This window comes from Homalodisca vitripennis, chromosome 6 (genome assembly GCF_021130785.1).
Source record: "Homalodisca vitripennis isolate AUS2020 chromosome 6, UT_GWSS_2.1, whole genome shotgun sequence".
In the NCBI taxonomy this organism is placed as follows: Eukaryota; Metazoa; Arthropoda; class Insecta; order Hemiptera; family Cicadellidae; genus Homalodisca; species Homalodisca vitripennis.
This window is the reverse complement of record NC_060212.1, coordinates 135,085,563-135,102,551: the sequence shown is the minus strand read 5'-3', so window position 1 is coordinate 135,102,551 and position 16,989 is coordinate 135,085,563. Positions and strand designations below refer to the sequence as shown.

Genomic DNA, 16,989 nt, shown 5'->3' with positions numbered 1-16,989 from the left:
CTAAGTATTTGCAGACAGGGAGAAGAGAATAAGATTGTATACTACTGGTAGTACCGTACATGATGCACTCTCCAAAGATTGGTAGTACACAATGCCATAAATGTGTTAGACTCATTTTTACTTGGTACAGTTGCATTCATTCATAGTTAAAATTAATTTATTAAAATAATTTTAATGAAAGTCAATATGTTTTATACTCTTTAATGTTATAACAAATCAATATTGTTAATACATGATCCACTAAAATCCATCATTTTGAACAATAGAATTCAAACAATGCATTGCAGTCCATGTAACATTTGATGGGTCCAATTTTCCTTCACAATTACACCACAGTTCACAGTGAATGGTTTACAACTGGAATATATAGCACATCCTGTTGTGTCAACTGTCCATCTGAGTGACACAATATGTCACATGTCACGGTTATCATACACTCAGTAGTCTTCCTAGCTGTAGCCCTCTGTGTGTCAGAAGGTCTTCTGCGTTGCAGCCAAGTGCTGCTATCTCCGCAGCCAAAATTCCAGTTAGTACGGACTTGCTCTCTTTCCCAGGCTGCCGTGATCGCTAGTGGCAGGTTGGCCACCTTCGCAGACTGTGAGCGCTTAGCAGCCACCCAAAGAGGGCTGGCTCTCAACTTTGTGGATCCTAGTAAGATTCAGGATTAAGGCTTACTAAAATCATAGATTAATGTGTCAAAATTATTAGGTAAAATCCAGTTGTTTTGTGATTTTTTTAAATAAATGATTTCTTATTAGCACAATTAATACCTAAGTAACACCACAGGTTACCCAGAAGAATTAAAATAATTAAAAATTTCTTACAGTAAATTTCATTGCATCAAAATTATTCAATTATTTTTCTCTTTAACAAAGGTGAATTTGAAAAGAAAATTGGAAATGTGGTTTTTATGGTTGGCCTGCTAGGGTAATTCAGATTTATTAGTTGAAATCAAATAACCTGAACATGAAAAGTAGCAGATAACTCTTTAGTGATTTGGAGGTGTTAAAATAAATAACAGTTTAGTACTTTAAATATTTACTTTACACACGAAGTTCAACTTTTTTAATGTTGATTTAGTATTTAAAACCGTATCATTAATACATGCATTTTTTCTGAACTATATTTTTATACACTGTGGATCTTAATGTAGTAGTATTGCATTTAGTATGTTTTTATATTGTAATAACTGGTTATTGCATTATCTACCGTGGATTCATATATGGATTACTTATATACAATATAATTGTACAAGGAACATGCATTTACTAAACACGATATCTATAAAATTAAAATAATGTAATAATGTCTAGAAATTATTATGCTCCTGTAAAACATTCATTTCCAGTTGATGATAAAGTATATACTTTATTTAATATAGTGCATGGTAAACTTTAATGTTGGACGGAATAATAAATAGGGAAAATAGCTAGCTGGTCTGTATATGATGGCCTATCCTTCTCTAATTATGCCAATTGATTGAGGAAACTAAAGTTAGAAACTGTTGCCTTATAGGATATAATATATAGGATATAATAAGGAGTATCTGAGGAATTGAATCATTTAATAACAAGAGCAGGATTAATAATATATCTCAATAATTTGATTTATCTGTTGACGAATTAACATCAGTTTTTGTAAACTCAAATAAGGAGAGCTGTCCTGTTTTAACAGGAAAACGTCCAAGGCAGCATGGAAGAATCTGAACTAGCCACATTGAGGAGGACAAGTAGAACTGTATCAGGAGTGCTTTGACTTGTGGACACTGATTTAACTAAACTTATAGTTTTTACTGATTTTAAGAATGATTACTAAACATGTTTTTAAGAATGATGGTTTACAATAAAATATATTTATGATGAGTTTACAATTTATAAAAGATAATTACCCTATGGAGTTAAACACTTTTTTTGTTTTTTTTTTAGTATATGGTAAGGCTATTATGAAACCAGCCTTAAAGAAATTCTGCAATGAAATCTACATTTATAAGTACAGTGCAAGGTTTCAAAAGCTATTAGAAGAAGATCCCGATTACAAAGATTTTCAGATTACCTGACGGATTATAAAGTCACTTTTATTGATGGTCCTGAGTCTCAAGAGATTAACTGCTTTTCAGATTGTATCTTTCTTAATGACAATCCAGCTTCAATGAAACTTGAACTTCATAAAAATTAAGTGGACAACCAAAATTAGGTTTATTTGGTTCTTGTAAATTACCTTGGAAAAGAGTTAGATCAGTTTGCTCAGAGTGGGTGTTGAATACCCACATTTTTCATTAGACTGTTCAGTGTATCTGTCATATCTCTTACGTACAGGGTGGAGCGCGGTAATTTGCTGATTTGGAAATGAAATAAAAAAATTATGAACCTTAGAAAAAATTATTTTTTATTTTAATTATATTGAACAGTAAGGGAATTTTTAAATTACATGGTTTTAAATAATGTATCTGGCAAATGTCGACCTTCGGCATCCACACACTGCTACATACGTTTTCTGAAGTTTTCATTAACTCTAACAAGCATGTCGACTGGTATTCTGGCAATTTCAGCCTCAATATTGTTCCTTAGGTCTTCCAAGGTGTTGGGACGGTTGATATACACCTTCGACTTCAGGTAACCCCAAAGGAAAAAATCGCATGGGGCTAAGTCTGGTGAGCGTGCCGACCAGTTCACATCACCCCTCAAAGAGATAAGCCGTCTAGGAAACATTTGCCTCAAACAATTCATGGTAACCCTCGCTGTGTGTGCAGTGGCACTATCCTGTTGGAACCATGTATCCTCTAATTGCATTGCCTCAAGAGCCGGCTGAAAAAAATCCTGTATCATAGTCATGTACCGTTCGGAGTTCACAGTTATGGCACGACGGTTATCCTGAAAAAAGTAAGGGCCAATAATGCCTACTCGTGATATGGCGCATCACACAGTGACGCGGTCCGAATGCAGAGGTCTCTGGTGGACTTCTCTGGGGTTTGTTTCACTCCAGTAGCGCATGTTTTGCTTGTTGACACACCCACTGAGGTGAAAATGTGCCTCATCAGAAAAGAACACAATTGCTTCACGCGGTATAGTTGCAAGCATGTCTTCACAAGAAGTACGCCGTGTCAAATAGTCCCTTGCTGACAATTGATGGACCACGCATATTTTATACGGGTGAAATCTCAGTTCATCATGAAGAATCCGGTGGAGAGAACGTCTTGAAATGCCAAGAGCAAGTGATTGCTTCCGAACAGAGCGTTTTGGAGATTGCAGTACTCCTTCTCTAACTCTATCGATGTTTTCCGGTGTTGTAATCCTTCTTTGAGGTCCCCTTCGTACACATGACACATTCCCTGCTGTTATGAATGCAGTTACCCAATTTACAATTGATTGCCGACCAGGAACACGTCCGCGTGGGGGAACGTCGAATCGTAAACGAAAAGCACGCTGCACTGTAATGATCGAGTGGGCATTTGAAAAATACGCTTCAACACAAAACGGCCCTCTCCTCTCGTGTCCACTGCATGATGGCAACTGGAACGCGGGGGAATACAAATCTCCCCGTCAGCCACTATAAGCCACGTCCACTCTCCCCTCTCTTCGACCAACAGTGCCGCCACAGCCTGCAGTGCAAAAAAGCAAATTACCGCGCTCCACCCTGTATATTCCTCTGTCCTGGAGATAGTTACCACATCCTTTCTTGAGGTAATGGTCAGTGCAAAGACAACCAGAGGTTGCCTTCAGGGTGTCGTCTCTCTTCTTACTTAAAACCTGGGTTTTAAAACCTGTACTGGTTTACTAGACAACAGTGATGTTTTCATATTCAGGACTACAAAGATTATATTGTCATCCTTTGACTGGTAAGTTTGATATTGTGGTCACTAAACTAATCAATGGGCTCTGAATCTAATGATGCAATAAAACTGATGCAATAAGGTTGGCCTTAATGTAGATGATCCAGCCAAGGCTGCTGCTGTTGCCCTCACTAGGATGCCTCAGTGGGAAGGCATTATGTCTTTTTTTATAATACGGCTCTGCAATTATGTCTGGATGATGATTTCAATTGGGCAGCACATCTGGATAGAATTATCAATGCAGATGTGTGATAATCATATGGGCACACAGATGTCAGTATTGTCTATTATGTCTCTTATCTGCGATCAGCCCTATTGTTTTATTGTAATGTTCAAAATTGTAATTTGGTGGCCAAAAATGAGGTGATTAAGGTGATGGTGGCCATGTTGGATTAGGGTGTATATTCTCAGTAAGAAGGACATTTTTTGGCCTCTGGCTGCATCAGTGGATACTGTAACATTAGCATGACAATAGAGGGAGGTGATATATCACACAAAATCTTTGATCACATTCTAAAGAACGTGTCTTTTCACAAATTCATCAGAATAAGGATATCACTCAGGAAGACTTGTTCAAAGGGAAACAAATCCTTTCCACCAGTAGAGCTTGAATGGTTTACTGATGGCTGTAAATAAAGTTACACAGGCACTGGAATCCTGTGGAGTGAGAGCTTGAAAGGAGTTGGTTGTTACTATTGGGTATATTTTTTACTTGGAAACCCCTCTCCCCCATCACTTTGCTTGCATAGGTCACTACTATGGTGGTATGTTTGTTTGTGAGAACATTCATCTGGATTATACAGGCTATACAATACATACTTTCACTGATAGCCAGGCAGCTTTTTATGCATTTTAATACTGTGTGTTTGACTCAAAATGTATTTGAAATTGTTATCAGGTTATTTTTCCCTCTTGTGTATCAACAGCTTTACCATTTATTGGGTTCTAGGCCATGAGGATATAGTGGGAAATTAAAATACTGATTCCTAACTTTTTTTGGCTCAGTGTCAAATATGATAGGACCTCCAAACCTCTCCAAGTGAGTAGCCTTTAATGCTATTGTGTACTGGACACACAATGAAGACCATAAGCTGAAGAGTGTTGCAATGTTTATTCATAAACATATTACACTACTATAATGAATATAAATTAAATTTATGCTTTTAAAACTCAGTATACATATCTAGTAATAATCTTACAAACACTAGTAGGGTAAGTAATTTACACCCATGTTCAGATCAGCTAGCTTCTCCCTCAGATTATTGACTTTAGTATACTTCAAAGCATTAATCAATATATCAGATGACAATCTTCTAGCTGTCAGAGCCATGAGCTTGTTTCTTTTTGGAATCAACATCCATCGAACAGTGTATTCTTTTGCTTTCCATCTCAAAATCCTTCTGCTATTTGAACTTGACAGTGAGTGACAGTTATTTTATTGTGATAGTTGTATATTTTAGAAAATACATTAGAGCTGGATCTATAACTTTTCAGAGGATATATATTCACTAGTATTTTGAAATAATTGTCATGTAAATTGTTTCCTATCAAAATGCTTGTCTATCATAAATGAGAACCTATTTATTTAGTTTTTGCTCACAGGATTTTATACTTGTAACTGCCTATTTTGAAGTAAGATATTTACAGAGGTAAATTGCTTAATTAATGACATGCAGAGTTACTATACTGTCTTGAATTATTATCATTTACTTTAGCCATTCCAATAGTTAATATATGCAGTTCTGAGAGGCCTACTTCTGTCAAAAAGCAACCAATTTGGTGGATTTTATAACAGTCTTTAAATCTGTTGTAAAAGTTGGATATTAACTTTGCCTTTGATATCTGTCCTATACTACTCATCAAGTACCATATACTTAATATTTGCTAAAATGTTAAGTTAAAAGTAATTGTTACTGAAATTTATAATTTTTTATTTAGGCACTGGGCTTAACAGTGATTACAGAAAACATTGAAATAAGAAGTGTTGTTAGCATCAAGCTTACTGTATGCTTTGAAGTCTATAAATGGAAATAAATTCAAGATTATAGATAACTTAATTAAGTATATAGTGTTATCATAATACAATGTTTATATAGAACAGTTCAGATTAAAACAATATACCGTACTCTTTGAATTAATAACATTCCTCCGTAGACTAATGGTTATAGTCTTGGCTCTCTAACCAAGAGATCACGGGTTCAAATAAATCCCAGGGAGGTCCAATAATGTAAAAAAAAAAAAAAAAAAAAAAAAAACACACAGTTAACTTTGAAGCCGGCACAGCTGATGCTGAGGCTTAAATGAGATAAAAAAATTAATAACATGTGTTTGTTTGCAGGGCTCTGCTCCACTGCTCTCTGAATTTGCAAATATTTCTATCAAAAATGCATTGGTGCAAACACAAGTTATTAATTGAAAGAGTATATTAATTTAATCCTAACCGTTGTATTATAAATAGTATTATGATAACACTATATGTTTAATTAAGTTAATATATACAGATTTTGTGGGAAAATATTGTTTACAATTAATATTTTTTTACTGGATTTCTTCTTTTAACAAAGGTAGGAAAATATCATTATCTTAAATTTACGGAAGCTTGAGAAATACGAGATTCATCTTTTAAAACTGTCATACATACACTTTTATTTTTGTTTCTTTTGGAGATATCTTGTTTTCTTTCATAAATATTCTTTAAAAACTACAATTGCTTCTAAATTTATATGATGATTTTCCTTTATAGCATGTTCTACGATTTAGATATTGTTGTTTACTTTTTTATAATCATAATCATGTTCTTTTGTTTTTGTTTATACATGTCTGGCTATTTGTCCAATGTAAATATTTTTGCTTCCACAATTAATTTTATGAATCACATTCTTGTTTGTTTTTTTTGTGGTTTTAATATGATTAATTAGTTCTTAGATTGTTAGATGGGTTAAAAGCAGTACAGATGTTAAATTTAGAATTTATGTTAATATCAAAATCAATGAAAATATGTTGATTTTAGATGACTTAGAAGATGAAAATCAGGATACCTGCCTCATATATGACTGCCCTGAATTTGATCCATCACTTCTTCATGAAGACATAGATTATGATTACTACAGCATATATACTGATATTGGTAAGGTATTTTTGTACGATGGTTCAACAATGTTATATGATGAAGATTCTTGGAATAGGTATTTAAAGCTTTAAATTATATTATTAGTAAATAAATTATTACACATTTTCCAATATTAATTTTATTTTTTGTGATACCTCTTGGAGTCTTATGTCGAATATTGAGTTTAGATGCATTTCACCTTCCACTTAATGCAGCTTCTGAATCCTAACATTATCACAGACTTGGCTCCAGGAATCTGGAGACCATGTCTGAAGAGGTAAAAACAAATTCGGTGACAAAAGTTCTAAACGAACTTTGCATCATTTCCACATCAGATACCTAGAACAGAAAAGAGGACTGTCTGGTTTCCTAGCAACCATCTAATATAATTCAGATGAAGAGGTATTCTCATTGTCTCATCAGGTACACAATTGAGTGCAGTACAATGTTTTAGACACACGATCCCAAAGCAAGGTGGAGAAATCGAGTTTTCGATTAAATCGACATATAACGTAGCTTTGTTGGAAGAGTTGATTCTCATTGCCCCTGATGAGTCAATGAGAACACCTCTGCATCTGGATTACACTGTATGGCTCCTGGAATTTCCACATGACAGACAGATCTCTTTTGTTGCCTAGGTGTCTCTGATATCGAAATGATGCCAAGAGTTTGTTGCGATTTTCTTTGTCGCCAACTATTTTTCAGACGTGGACTCCAGATTCCTGGAGTTAAGTATGTGACAGTGTCAGATTTCAGACATTGAACTAAGCGGAAGGTGAAATGGAGCTAAATTAAACAATTGCAATTATTTATAATGAATATTTACAAATTTATTACTTTCATGTAATTTTATTGTATAACGCTAACACTTATATTTTCCTTTTAGATTCAAGCTTCAATGTTTTATTTATAGGTATTTTATATATATATATATAAATCTAAAATCTAAAATAAAAATCAATAGAAATTAAATAATTTAATTTTCTGTAGATCTGGAAATCAATGTGACCTGTGTACCTATGGTGGGGTTATTCCATCTTAACTCCAAGCCAGCCAACTTTTCTGAGGCACTATCCACGTGTGAATGGTTTGGTGGACAGCTGGCTAGTGTAACCTCTTCAGAACGTACCAATCACTTATCAGCCCTGGTAGCTTCCTTGGGCCGGTCCAAAAGCTTGCACTTTGCTTACGTTGGCATGCATGATCAAGAACAAGAAGGCTTTTTTGTTACTGTTGCAGGTAATTCAAGTTGTACAAATATTGCACAATATTATGATGAACTGAAGTTGTATTGTAAAACAATAAATTGCTTGTGTATTAATTAATTGCTGTTATATGTACATTTTGAAAATGTTTTAGGGCTTTGGAGGGGATTCTGTCTATAAGAAGTTTTGAACCCATATTATGTGATTATGTGCTTTAGTTCAAGTTCAAAGTCCTCAGTCCAGTATCTTTAACCTTCTTACTGCCAATGACTGTTTTTACCGATGTTGAATGCACATCCATAATCTACCACCAATATCATTTTCGTATTTGCCAAAAAAAGTTTAAAATATACATAAAGTCACATAAACAGAGTTATTTGTAGTGGTATTGATTGTGTTCAGAAGTAAACACTGTATGTAAAAAATACAGGTGCAATAATCATATATAGATGTCCAATATGTACATATGCACAGTAATGTCATAGTCATAAAGAGTTTTGTAAATAATTATTGGTGGACTATAATTATTAATTATTAACTAAATAATTATCAGCTGTAAATCACCTAGCTCCTCTAAAGTGGTGACCTACTCAAGAAATAACCTCCCACAACCAGATGATGAGCATATCATAAACCATGTTGCTGAAATAAGCCATACTTAAGTGATATGTAAATATAATATAAATAATGCGTCAATGTTTGAGACTGTTCAGACCAATTAATTTCTATGCGTGATCATTTTTTCAGCATTATCTTCAACTCTTTTTCTTCACTCATTTCATACTCATTAAAATGCAAACTGTTTGTCTATCTATATTTGCTAGCTATATAATAGGTTTTGATTGGTAAATTAAAGGTTTTTAGTGTTTACCTTAAAGAAAATTGTGAGGAAGTTTTTAATGAACAAATTAATGTTTTATATGATATTATAATAAATTATACAAAATAATTTGAATTATTTATTAGTGGAATAATGATGGATGTCAAAAAAAAATAATTTTCCGTATACTATTTATTACTGGGAAAAAGATTGAAGAAAAACAATTAATTGCTAAAATCAGTTTATTGAACGTAACGTTGCAGCGCTTAGTAAAATCAGAAAATTTCATCTTTCTTCTCAATTAAAGAAAACAAATTTATAAACTCTACAATCTAAAACATAACTTGTAATGACAACTATTTTGTTGACTGAGATAGATGAGCCTCTGAACTGTTTCCACTTCCGAGGGTGGGCACCAGGTCACCCCCGTGCACGTCGACCTGTCGAGGACTGTGTGGTGCTAGACTCCCGTCGAAGTTGGCGTGTCGTCGACTGCAGGATCAAGCTGCCCTTCCTCTGCGAGCTGGAAGTCATTACACCAGACCCATGTCTCCATGTCAGGAGCAACAGTTGCGTTTATTCTCTTTTACTTTTAATTTATTCATACATTGAATATCCTGATGGAAAATAGTTTTATGGAATTGAATATCAAATGCACAGATCAGTATTCAATTTGACTAGTTTTCAAACTTTAAATGTCAAAACTGGGTGGTAGTAAGTTCTAATCTGTGAAGCCCAAGTCATAGTGGGTATTCCGCTCAACCGAGGTACACTTTCTTTTCAAGAAACTTATACTTATTGGGTTTCCCAAGTCATCCTGGCAGAGTTAGGAAGGAACCCAGGATAAGAGAGAATGTTTATAGCTCTGGATAGCATACCATGACATAACTACTAAACTCTGGCGGAGTCATAAAAACACCTTTAAATATGCTAAAGCATATAATTATATTATTACAAATTTTATCCATTCAAAACAAAGGAGAATACATTTGAAAATTCATTAATATTAATTTAAATTAAATTACAAATCCTTTAAAAATGATTAATGGATTGATGATTTACAAATGATTGATGGATTGATCATGTTGTTCATTGTAAGAGGTAGCAACTTTGATATTGCAAGCCAAAAAATATATTATGTTGTATTACCAATATTTCACTATATTCAAACTTTAGTGTCAGCGCATTTTCACAGATAGCCAGGCTGCATTAAAGATGTTAGGCTCTTGTGTGTTCAACTCCAAACTTGTCTGGGATTGCTATTATATCGTTTCGTCCCTTAACAGAATTAACTATATGACTGTTTGTTGGGTTCCTGGTCAAAAGGGGGTTTCTGGAAATGGAAGAGCTGATGCCCTAGCCAAGTTGCCAACATGATAAGGCCTCAACTGTTCTGTGATATTTTTAGTTGTTAATCCTTTGGGGCTGTCTCGAAGTAGGTTCACACTGAACACGAGAGAAGATGGAGACTGCATCAGAGTCTGAGGATAAGCAGAATGGTCTTACAGTCACCTTCCCTCATATGCTTCTCTCATCCTTAGTAGATTGTAGATTGAAAGAAGATTGGTGTCTTCTCGGGCTGTGGACTTGGTCACCTGAGGAAGCATCTCCACAGAGTCCAGGAGAATCCGCTCTGTAGAATGTATGACCAGCAGGAGGAAACTGCTAAACACCTGTTCTTTGAGTGTCCTGCAATATCAAGGGAACGCTACACCATCTTTAGTAGTTTGAACAAAGACGGTGAATTTCCGTAGGTTTTTGGCGGTTTATAGAACTGCTGAAACCGTAAACTGGTTGGCCTCATGGTACACTTCCGCGGTGTCCAAAAGCTCTTGAGGCTTGTGTGCAAGGAAATAGACTGCCCCTTAGGAGAAGAAGAAGCATATAGGTAATTGAAGTCCAACATGATTTATGTCTCTATTTTTAATTGAAAACCCTCTTTAGTACAGTACTTCCAACATGTTATATATAGAAATAGTATCAATTATTTTATCAGAATTAATATTTAATAAAGTAAAAAATAAGAAAGTAAAAAAATAGTGAAACATAATAAAGTTTTCTCCATGTAAAATAAGGTACTCACATTTGACTTATTTTAATATTAGAAGTTTTCTTTTATTCTAGCAGCTATTATAGGTAATTTTTGCTATTCTGATAGAAACTTGTATTATTTCAGAATGGAAGCAGAAATGCCAGGCTGAAGCAGATTTTAACAGGGAGAAGCAAAGGATGAACTTCCAGAAATGTTCCCATCAGTACATGGATATGGAATAAACTTTTTTTTAACCAAATATAACGTTTTGTACTTGTATGTGTGTGTGTGTGTGTGTGTGTGTGTGTGTGTGTGTGTGTGTGTGTGTGTGTGTGTGTGTGTGTGTGTGTGTGTGTGTGTGTGTGTGTGTGTGTGTGTGTGTGTGTGTGTGTGTGTGTGTGTTTACCTTTAAGACACTGATTAAGTTAAGCAAATTAAAGAAATCATACCTCCAACTTTAGAGAAACAGCAATAGAAGGTTTTTCAAATGCATGTATATAAAAAAATTATTGCTTACTAACACATCCCAAATCAGACCGTGGAAAATTAATCTGTGTCTATTACAAATTTGTTAGTGCCAGTTGTCACATTGGGAAAAGTATTCCTTGTGAATACTGCTTGAATAAAGGTTAATATCAAGCATTTCTTTGTACCAGTTAATACTTTGAAGACAATGATAATAAACAAATTCTTGAGAAGTGAAAGTGGCAAAGAATATGTAGTGGAAAAGGAAAAGCAGAGAATCACCCTTTCACTGAAGAAGAACTGAAGACTGCTGCAGGAAAAAAGCCGGAAAGGCATCCTCCTGAAATCGTCAAGATCACGGCAGAGTCATACCCCCAAACTGTATTGGACGCCATGAACGACCTACTGGCCAAAGGGCAGTTCTTGAGTGACTGGAAGACAGCTAGGTTGGTGTTGATAGAGAAGAAACGAGGTGAAAATGGGGAGATGAAGTACAGACCCCTCTGTATGCTTGATGCAAACAGCAAGCTCCTGGAACACCTCTTGGTAGGGTGACTGCTCACAGAGGTATATGAAAAGGTTGGACTGGCAGACAATCAATTTGGGTTCAGAAAAGGGAGATCGACGGAAGATGCACTGCAGCAAGTCATTAACCTGATTGATGACATCAAAGGAAGAGCAAGTCAACATAGAGAGCTATATCTTCTTGTGACCTTGGATATAAAGAATGCCTTCAACATTGCTCCATGGGCAGGAATACTAGAAGAATTGAGAAACAGAGGAATCTCAACCTACCTGAGGAAAATCATACAAAAATTACTTTTCAGGCCGAAAGATAATAGTCGGAGCAGGATAGGTTATGGAGATGACCTCTGGGGTCCCTCAGGGCTCTGTAGTGGGGCCTCATCTGTGGAACATCTACTACGACTCAGTACTGAGGGCTCAGTTTCCGGACAATGTACTCCTGGTGGGTTACGCAGATGATACCGCTCTACTAATCAAGGCAAGATCAGAGATGGAGTTAATCTGGGATACAGAGACGGCATTGCGTAGACTCACAATACTCATTGGCGAGAAAGGACTGCAGCTTGCGCATGAGAAAACTGAGGCTGTTCTATTGAACACAAGAAGGAGTCTAAGAAATGTAACCTTTCATGTGTAACCTTAAATCTCTGTAATGTTTTGACGCCTATTCTGTACTTTATGTTCACGAATAAAGTATTCTGATTCTGATTCTGATTCTGATTCATGTGGGAAGATCCGTGGTAGAGACTAAAGATAGTGTTAAGTACTTGGGGGTAGTCTTTGAGCGGAACTGCAGAATGGCCGCACATATAGAAATGGTTACAGCCAAAGCGCAGAAGGCTGCTGTGGCACTTAGCAGGCTTATGCCAAACAAAGGTGGCCCACAATCCAGTGTAAGGAAAGCGCTTGGCTCGGTGGCGCACTCAGTGATACTGTATGCAGCACCCATATGGCAGAGAACTATGGACCATAACCAAAGTAGAAAGAAGCTGTTCTTGACAGACACAACGGAGAGTAGCACTCCGGGTTGTGCAGTGCATACCGGACTGTTTCTACGGAAGCAGCTCTCGTGATATCTGGAACAGTGCCTATCAAGCTCCAGGTAGAAAAAAGGATAGCGAAGTGGACAGGAGTTCTGCAGGAAGAAGAGCATTACACCAGACAGTGGCAGGAAGCGTGGTCACAAGACACTGGAAAGGCAGCAGGGACAAAGAGACTAATCCCTGACATTAGACCTTGGATCAGCAGAACTCATGGACAGTGCAGTTATTATCTAACCCAGGTACTGAGCGGACATGGGTGCTTTGGCTACTATAAGAGACGCTTTGCTCTGAGCGACACAGATGCCTGTGCGTACTGCGGAGAGTGCGACACTACTCTTCATACTGTGTTTGTATGTCCACGGTGGAGGTACCAGCGGAAAGGAGTCGAGAAGAATCTGGGAAGAGCTCTTACAGTGGAGAGTATGGTGGCACTGATGGTGGAGAGTGAAGACAACTGGCGCACAGTAGCTGACTACCAGGGAGTGGTAATGAGAAGAAAAGAAGAAGATGAGAGGCATGTAAATGTAAATTTAAGAGCTGAAATAAGAAGAGGCCTAAGACAAAGAAGGTAAGCAGATGACTGTCCTCTCACCATGAAGAAATACTGAAAGGTGGTACCAAGATGAAGAGGTGTAGAATTATAGAGGGAGGTTTTTTTAGTGGAATCACCACAGACCCCCATTGTGCGGACCCAATGGGAAATCCGAAGAGATTTTTTCCCCCTCTCGGAAACAAAAAGGTATAGTGACAATGCACGATACATATAATGAAATTCTTTGAAATTATCACAAAATATCAAAGGATTGTGATACAGATATGCAGAGAATCATCTGACAGAAGCTGCAGAAAACTAATTAAACATAATGTCAAATCGCTTGAAATGACTAGAGGTAATTGATTTTATTTCTAACTGACTTCATAGCAGAACATTTTTTGATCTACATTAATCTACAATAATTCAAAATCTCTATCATCAAAGGTGTTGGTATGGATGCTCTGTTAAAATAGGTGTAGTCGGTCAGACCATTATACAAGAAATTCATCCTAGAGGTTTGTTTATTATGTCCAATACAAATAGGGATGGATGTTAAGATGCATCATACTTTCAGGTCAAAATATCTTGCTGAAGTTCTTCATAATCTGGAGCTTTCTTCATCCTACACAGAAGAAACATGATTTGAGAGTGATGCTATTAGGAAATGGTCCACTTTGAAAGTTGGTGAAAACATTACCTTACTTATAGCAGCACATGATGTTTTCCTCGTATAAGGCAAGAAGCTGAGGTAACTCATTGCATTCGCATAGGATTTTCAAGAAAATATTGATACTAAAGTTGGTGGTAGGGGCCTTCTCCTCTCGAGATTCTGTTAGGAGGAATATCAGGCTATATATACAAGTTGTCGCCTTGGAAGACGAGGAGGGGCTATGCGCTAACTATGTTCCAGCCTCCTCCAGTCAAAGTGGGCAGGGAAGGTGGTGCACAGTTTATTACATGTACAATGTCACTAAGTTGGTATTGTTGGCATAATTTAACACTTTTTCATACTTTGTGTATTTTTAATATTTTATGTATTTTTTGCAGCATGAGAATGGCCAATAGACCTTATTTAATTTTTACATTACTAAGATTCTCAAAGTTGAATCCTTTTCAATAAGAAGAAATTTTTTTATAAAAGTCTTTAAATTGTTTGGTCGATAATGACATAATATACTTACCATGACTACATAATACATGTCTAGGTTAGGTAAGGTCCACTCCAACAGTCATCCTTTACAACAGACTAAACCTATCAATATCTTTTATCCCAATGTCTTTATGTTTGCGGTTAGTGATGAGTCAATCGTGGGGTTGCCCAGACGGAAGTGACACATCGATTTGTGCTGTACAAAGGTAGAATATAGTCAAAAGTGCATCCTCCTGGGGAGCAGATAATATCAGTTAATATATTTGCGCTCTTTAGGGAGAATACCTTCCTTGGCATGATTGGTGCAATAAATACGAAAGAATAATGTCCACACAACTGTTAACAATAATTGTATGTAATGTTAACAATAATTGACTGTGCTGTCTGTGCAGACATGCATTGGACATTCTAAAGCACATCCCACTCAGCAAACGTCCAGCACTCCATGTTCCAACAATTACAATTAGTTTACTGTGGCAAATCAGTGAAACGATAGAAACGTGATTGAATTGGGCTAGAACTATAAAAGCACTTCATTCAAAATCTGGCTTTTCATATCTAGGTATAATATATGTAAATGGAAACATCTATCATTTATTCAATCTATTAATTCAATTCATTCATATGGCAGTTAGTGGTATGACTTTTTTAATCAACACTGAGGTTTCTTAAATGTACAAATCTAACCTATGATTATTCTGACATCGCTTCCCAGCATGCCAGTTTGTCTGCCACCGGCATGTGCCATTGATCCGACCGTACATCTCAGCCGAAAATGGACTAATCAGAATAGATGCCAATGCGAAATGGTAATGTCTTAACTTTAAAACAGTTTTTGAGTTATTATATTTCTTAGTTGAAATTATAGACAATGCTAAGAAAATAATAATAAGTAATATTGAGAATAAAATCAAATGGTGCGTAGAAAAGAATATGTAGTCGTAAGAAGTTTTCTGCACGTTAGACGACCCGAATAAATCTAATAATTTTAATGCTTATTTGAATTCCTAGTTGTAGAGTAGGCTTATTGGAAATTGCACTAGAAATTTGAAATCGAATTGTGAAATTTATTTATCCCATCATTTGCTAGTCAGTCACTATCCACAAAATTACATGAATCGGTGCGGTCAATTTAAACAAAACGCCCAAGTAAACGGCGGCGTCTATGTCTATAAAGAACCATTGACTTCATGCTGCAGTCTTTGATAAAACGCACACGCAATTCAATAGCCACTGGAGTAGCCGCTCATAATAAGGACCAGAGAGAGATTATAATGGCCTGATACTGTAATACCTTAGTGCTGTGCGATTACAAGATGTTGAAATTTTCCAGTTGTTAGTTTTAGAGATGCTATACATTTCGAATGAGCACTTCGAAAGATACCATTAGTTTTGAAGGACAAGGTGCTGCTGCTGCTGCAAAATTCGCTATTTGTTTTAAATCAGCTCTTGATTCAAGGTTCAGACCTGGGCAATTTGTATTTAATAGAAATACCACTTCATTTTTTAAAAGAACATTATTTTACCTCGAATAGTTGCTTAATTTGAGCTGCTGTACTTCCGATCCAGCAAAGTGAATATTTTTCTTCAGTGCTTTCATTACAAAAGGGAGACGTAGTCAAATAATTTTGAGTTTTTTTTTTATTGTTTTGAAACAACTATTGTCATAAGCATACAAAATGACCGTTCGATCGAAACAATCGAGACTCGCAATCGTGCATCAATACGGTCTGTAATTGACTTCGTGTAGTCATGTCAAAGCCAAACTACATTGTCAGTCTAGTCGCTAGTCGCTAGTGTCAGATACACACACATTTATGTATTTATTTAGTTAGACAGTGTAATTGGAACTGCTTATATTGTATTTAGTTTCATTTCTTTGAATTTGGGCTTGCAAATTATTTATTCTGTAATCTTTACTAAATGAATTATTGGAATTCAATAGATTTAGTAGTAACTATTATTGTAAGGTCACTTTATTACGCTTCAATGAAAATCAACAAGCATGCTGAGGCAAATGTTGATGTGAAAAATAAATTATCATATTTTTAATTCAATTCAGAAGAACGTGTAAAGAACGTCTACTGATTGTTAATTGCGTATAAAACTTACAATGTCAACTAACAATTTGGTTGACGCTCTGAGTGAGAGGATTAAATTCGACTTAGATAAACTACAAAGTAAGTAATAACTATTAAATTTGTTTCTATTATCACTTGATAAGTATAAAAATGTATTTATTATTCTAACTCAGTAATTACATGTTCGTTGTAGAC

At 35.8% G+C, this 16,989-nt stretch overlaps 2 protein-coding genes across 3 annotated transcripts in view; both read left to right on the top strand.

Moving 5' to 3' along the window:
• Positions 1–343: 343 nt before the first annotated feature.
• Positions 344–11,245, top strand: LOC124365270. Its single transcript, XM_046821233.1, has 5 exons — positions 344–651; positions 6,840–6,956; positions 7,929–8,177; positions 9,341–9,532; positions 11,140–11,245. The coding sequence occupies exons 1-5, from the start codon at positions 411–413 to the stop codon at positions 11,235–11,237; spliced, it is 897 nt and encodes a 298-aa protein (XP_046677189.1). The 5' UTR covers positions 344–410; the 3' UTR covers positions 11,238–11,245.
• Positions 11,246–16,456: 5,211 nt separating this feature from the next.
• Positions 16,457–16,989, top strand: part of LOC124364942 (cyclin-D1-binding protein 1 homolog) — a 39,852-nt gene continuing 39,319 nt past the window's right edge. The window contains exon 1 of one of the 2 annotated variants that reach the window (XM_046820780.1): positions 16,457–16,893. In XM_046820780.1, the coding sequence (XP_046676736.1) occupies positions 16,827–16,893 (67 nt within the window). In that variant the 5' untranslated portion in view covers positions 16,457–16,826. The remainder of the gene's footprint in view (positions 16,894–16,989) is intronic. The other variant, XM_046820781.1, reaches the window with a different exon arrangement.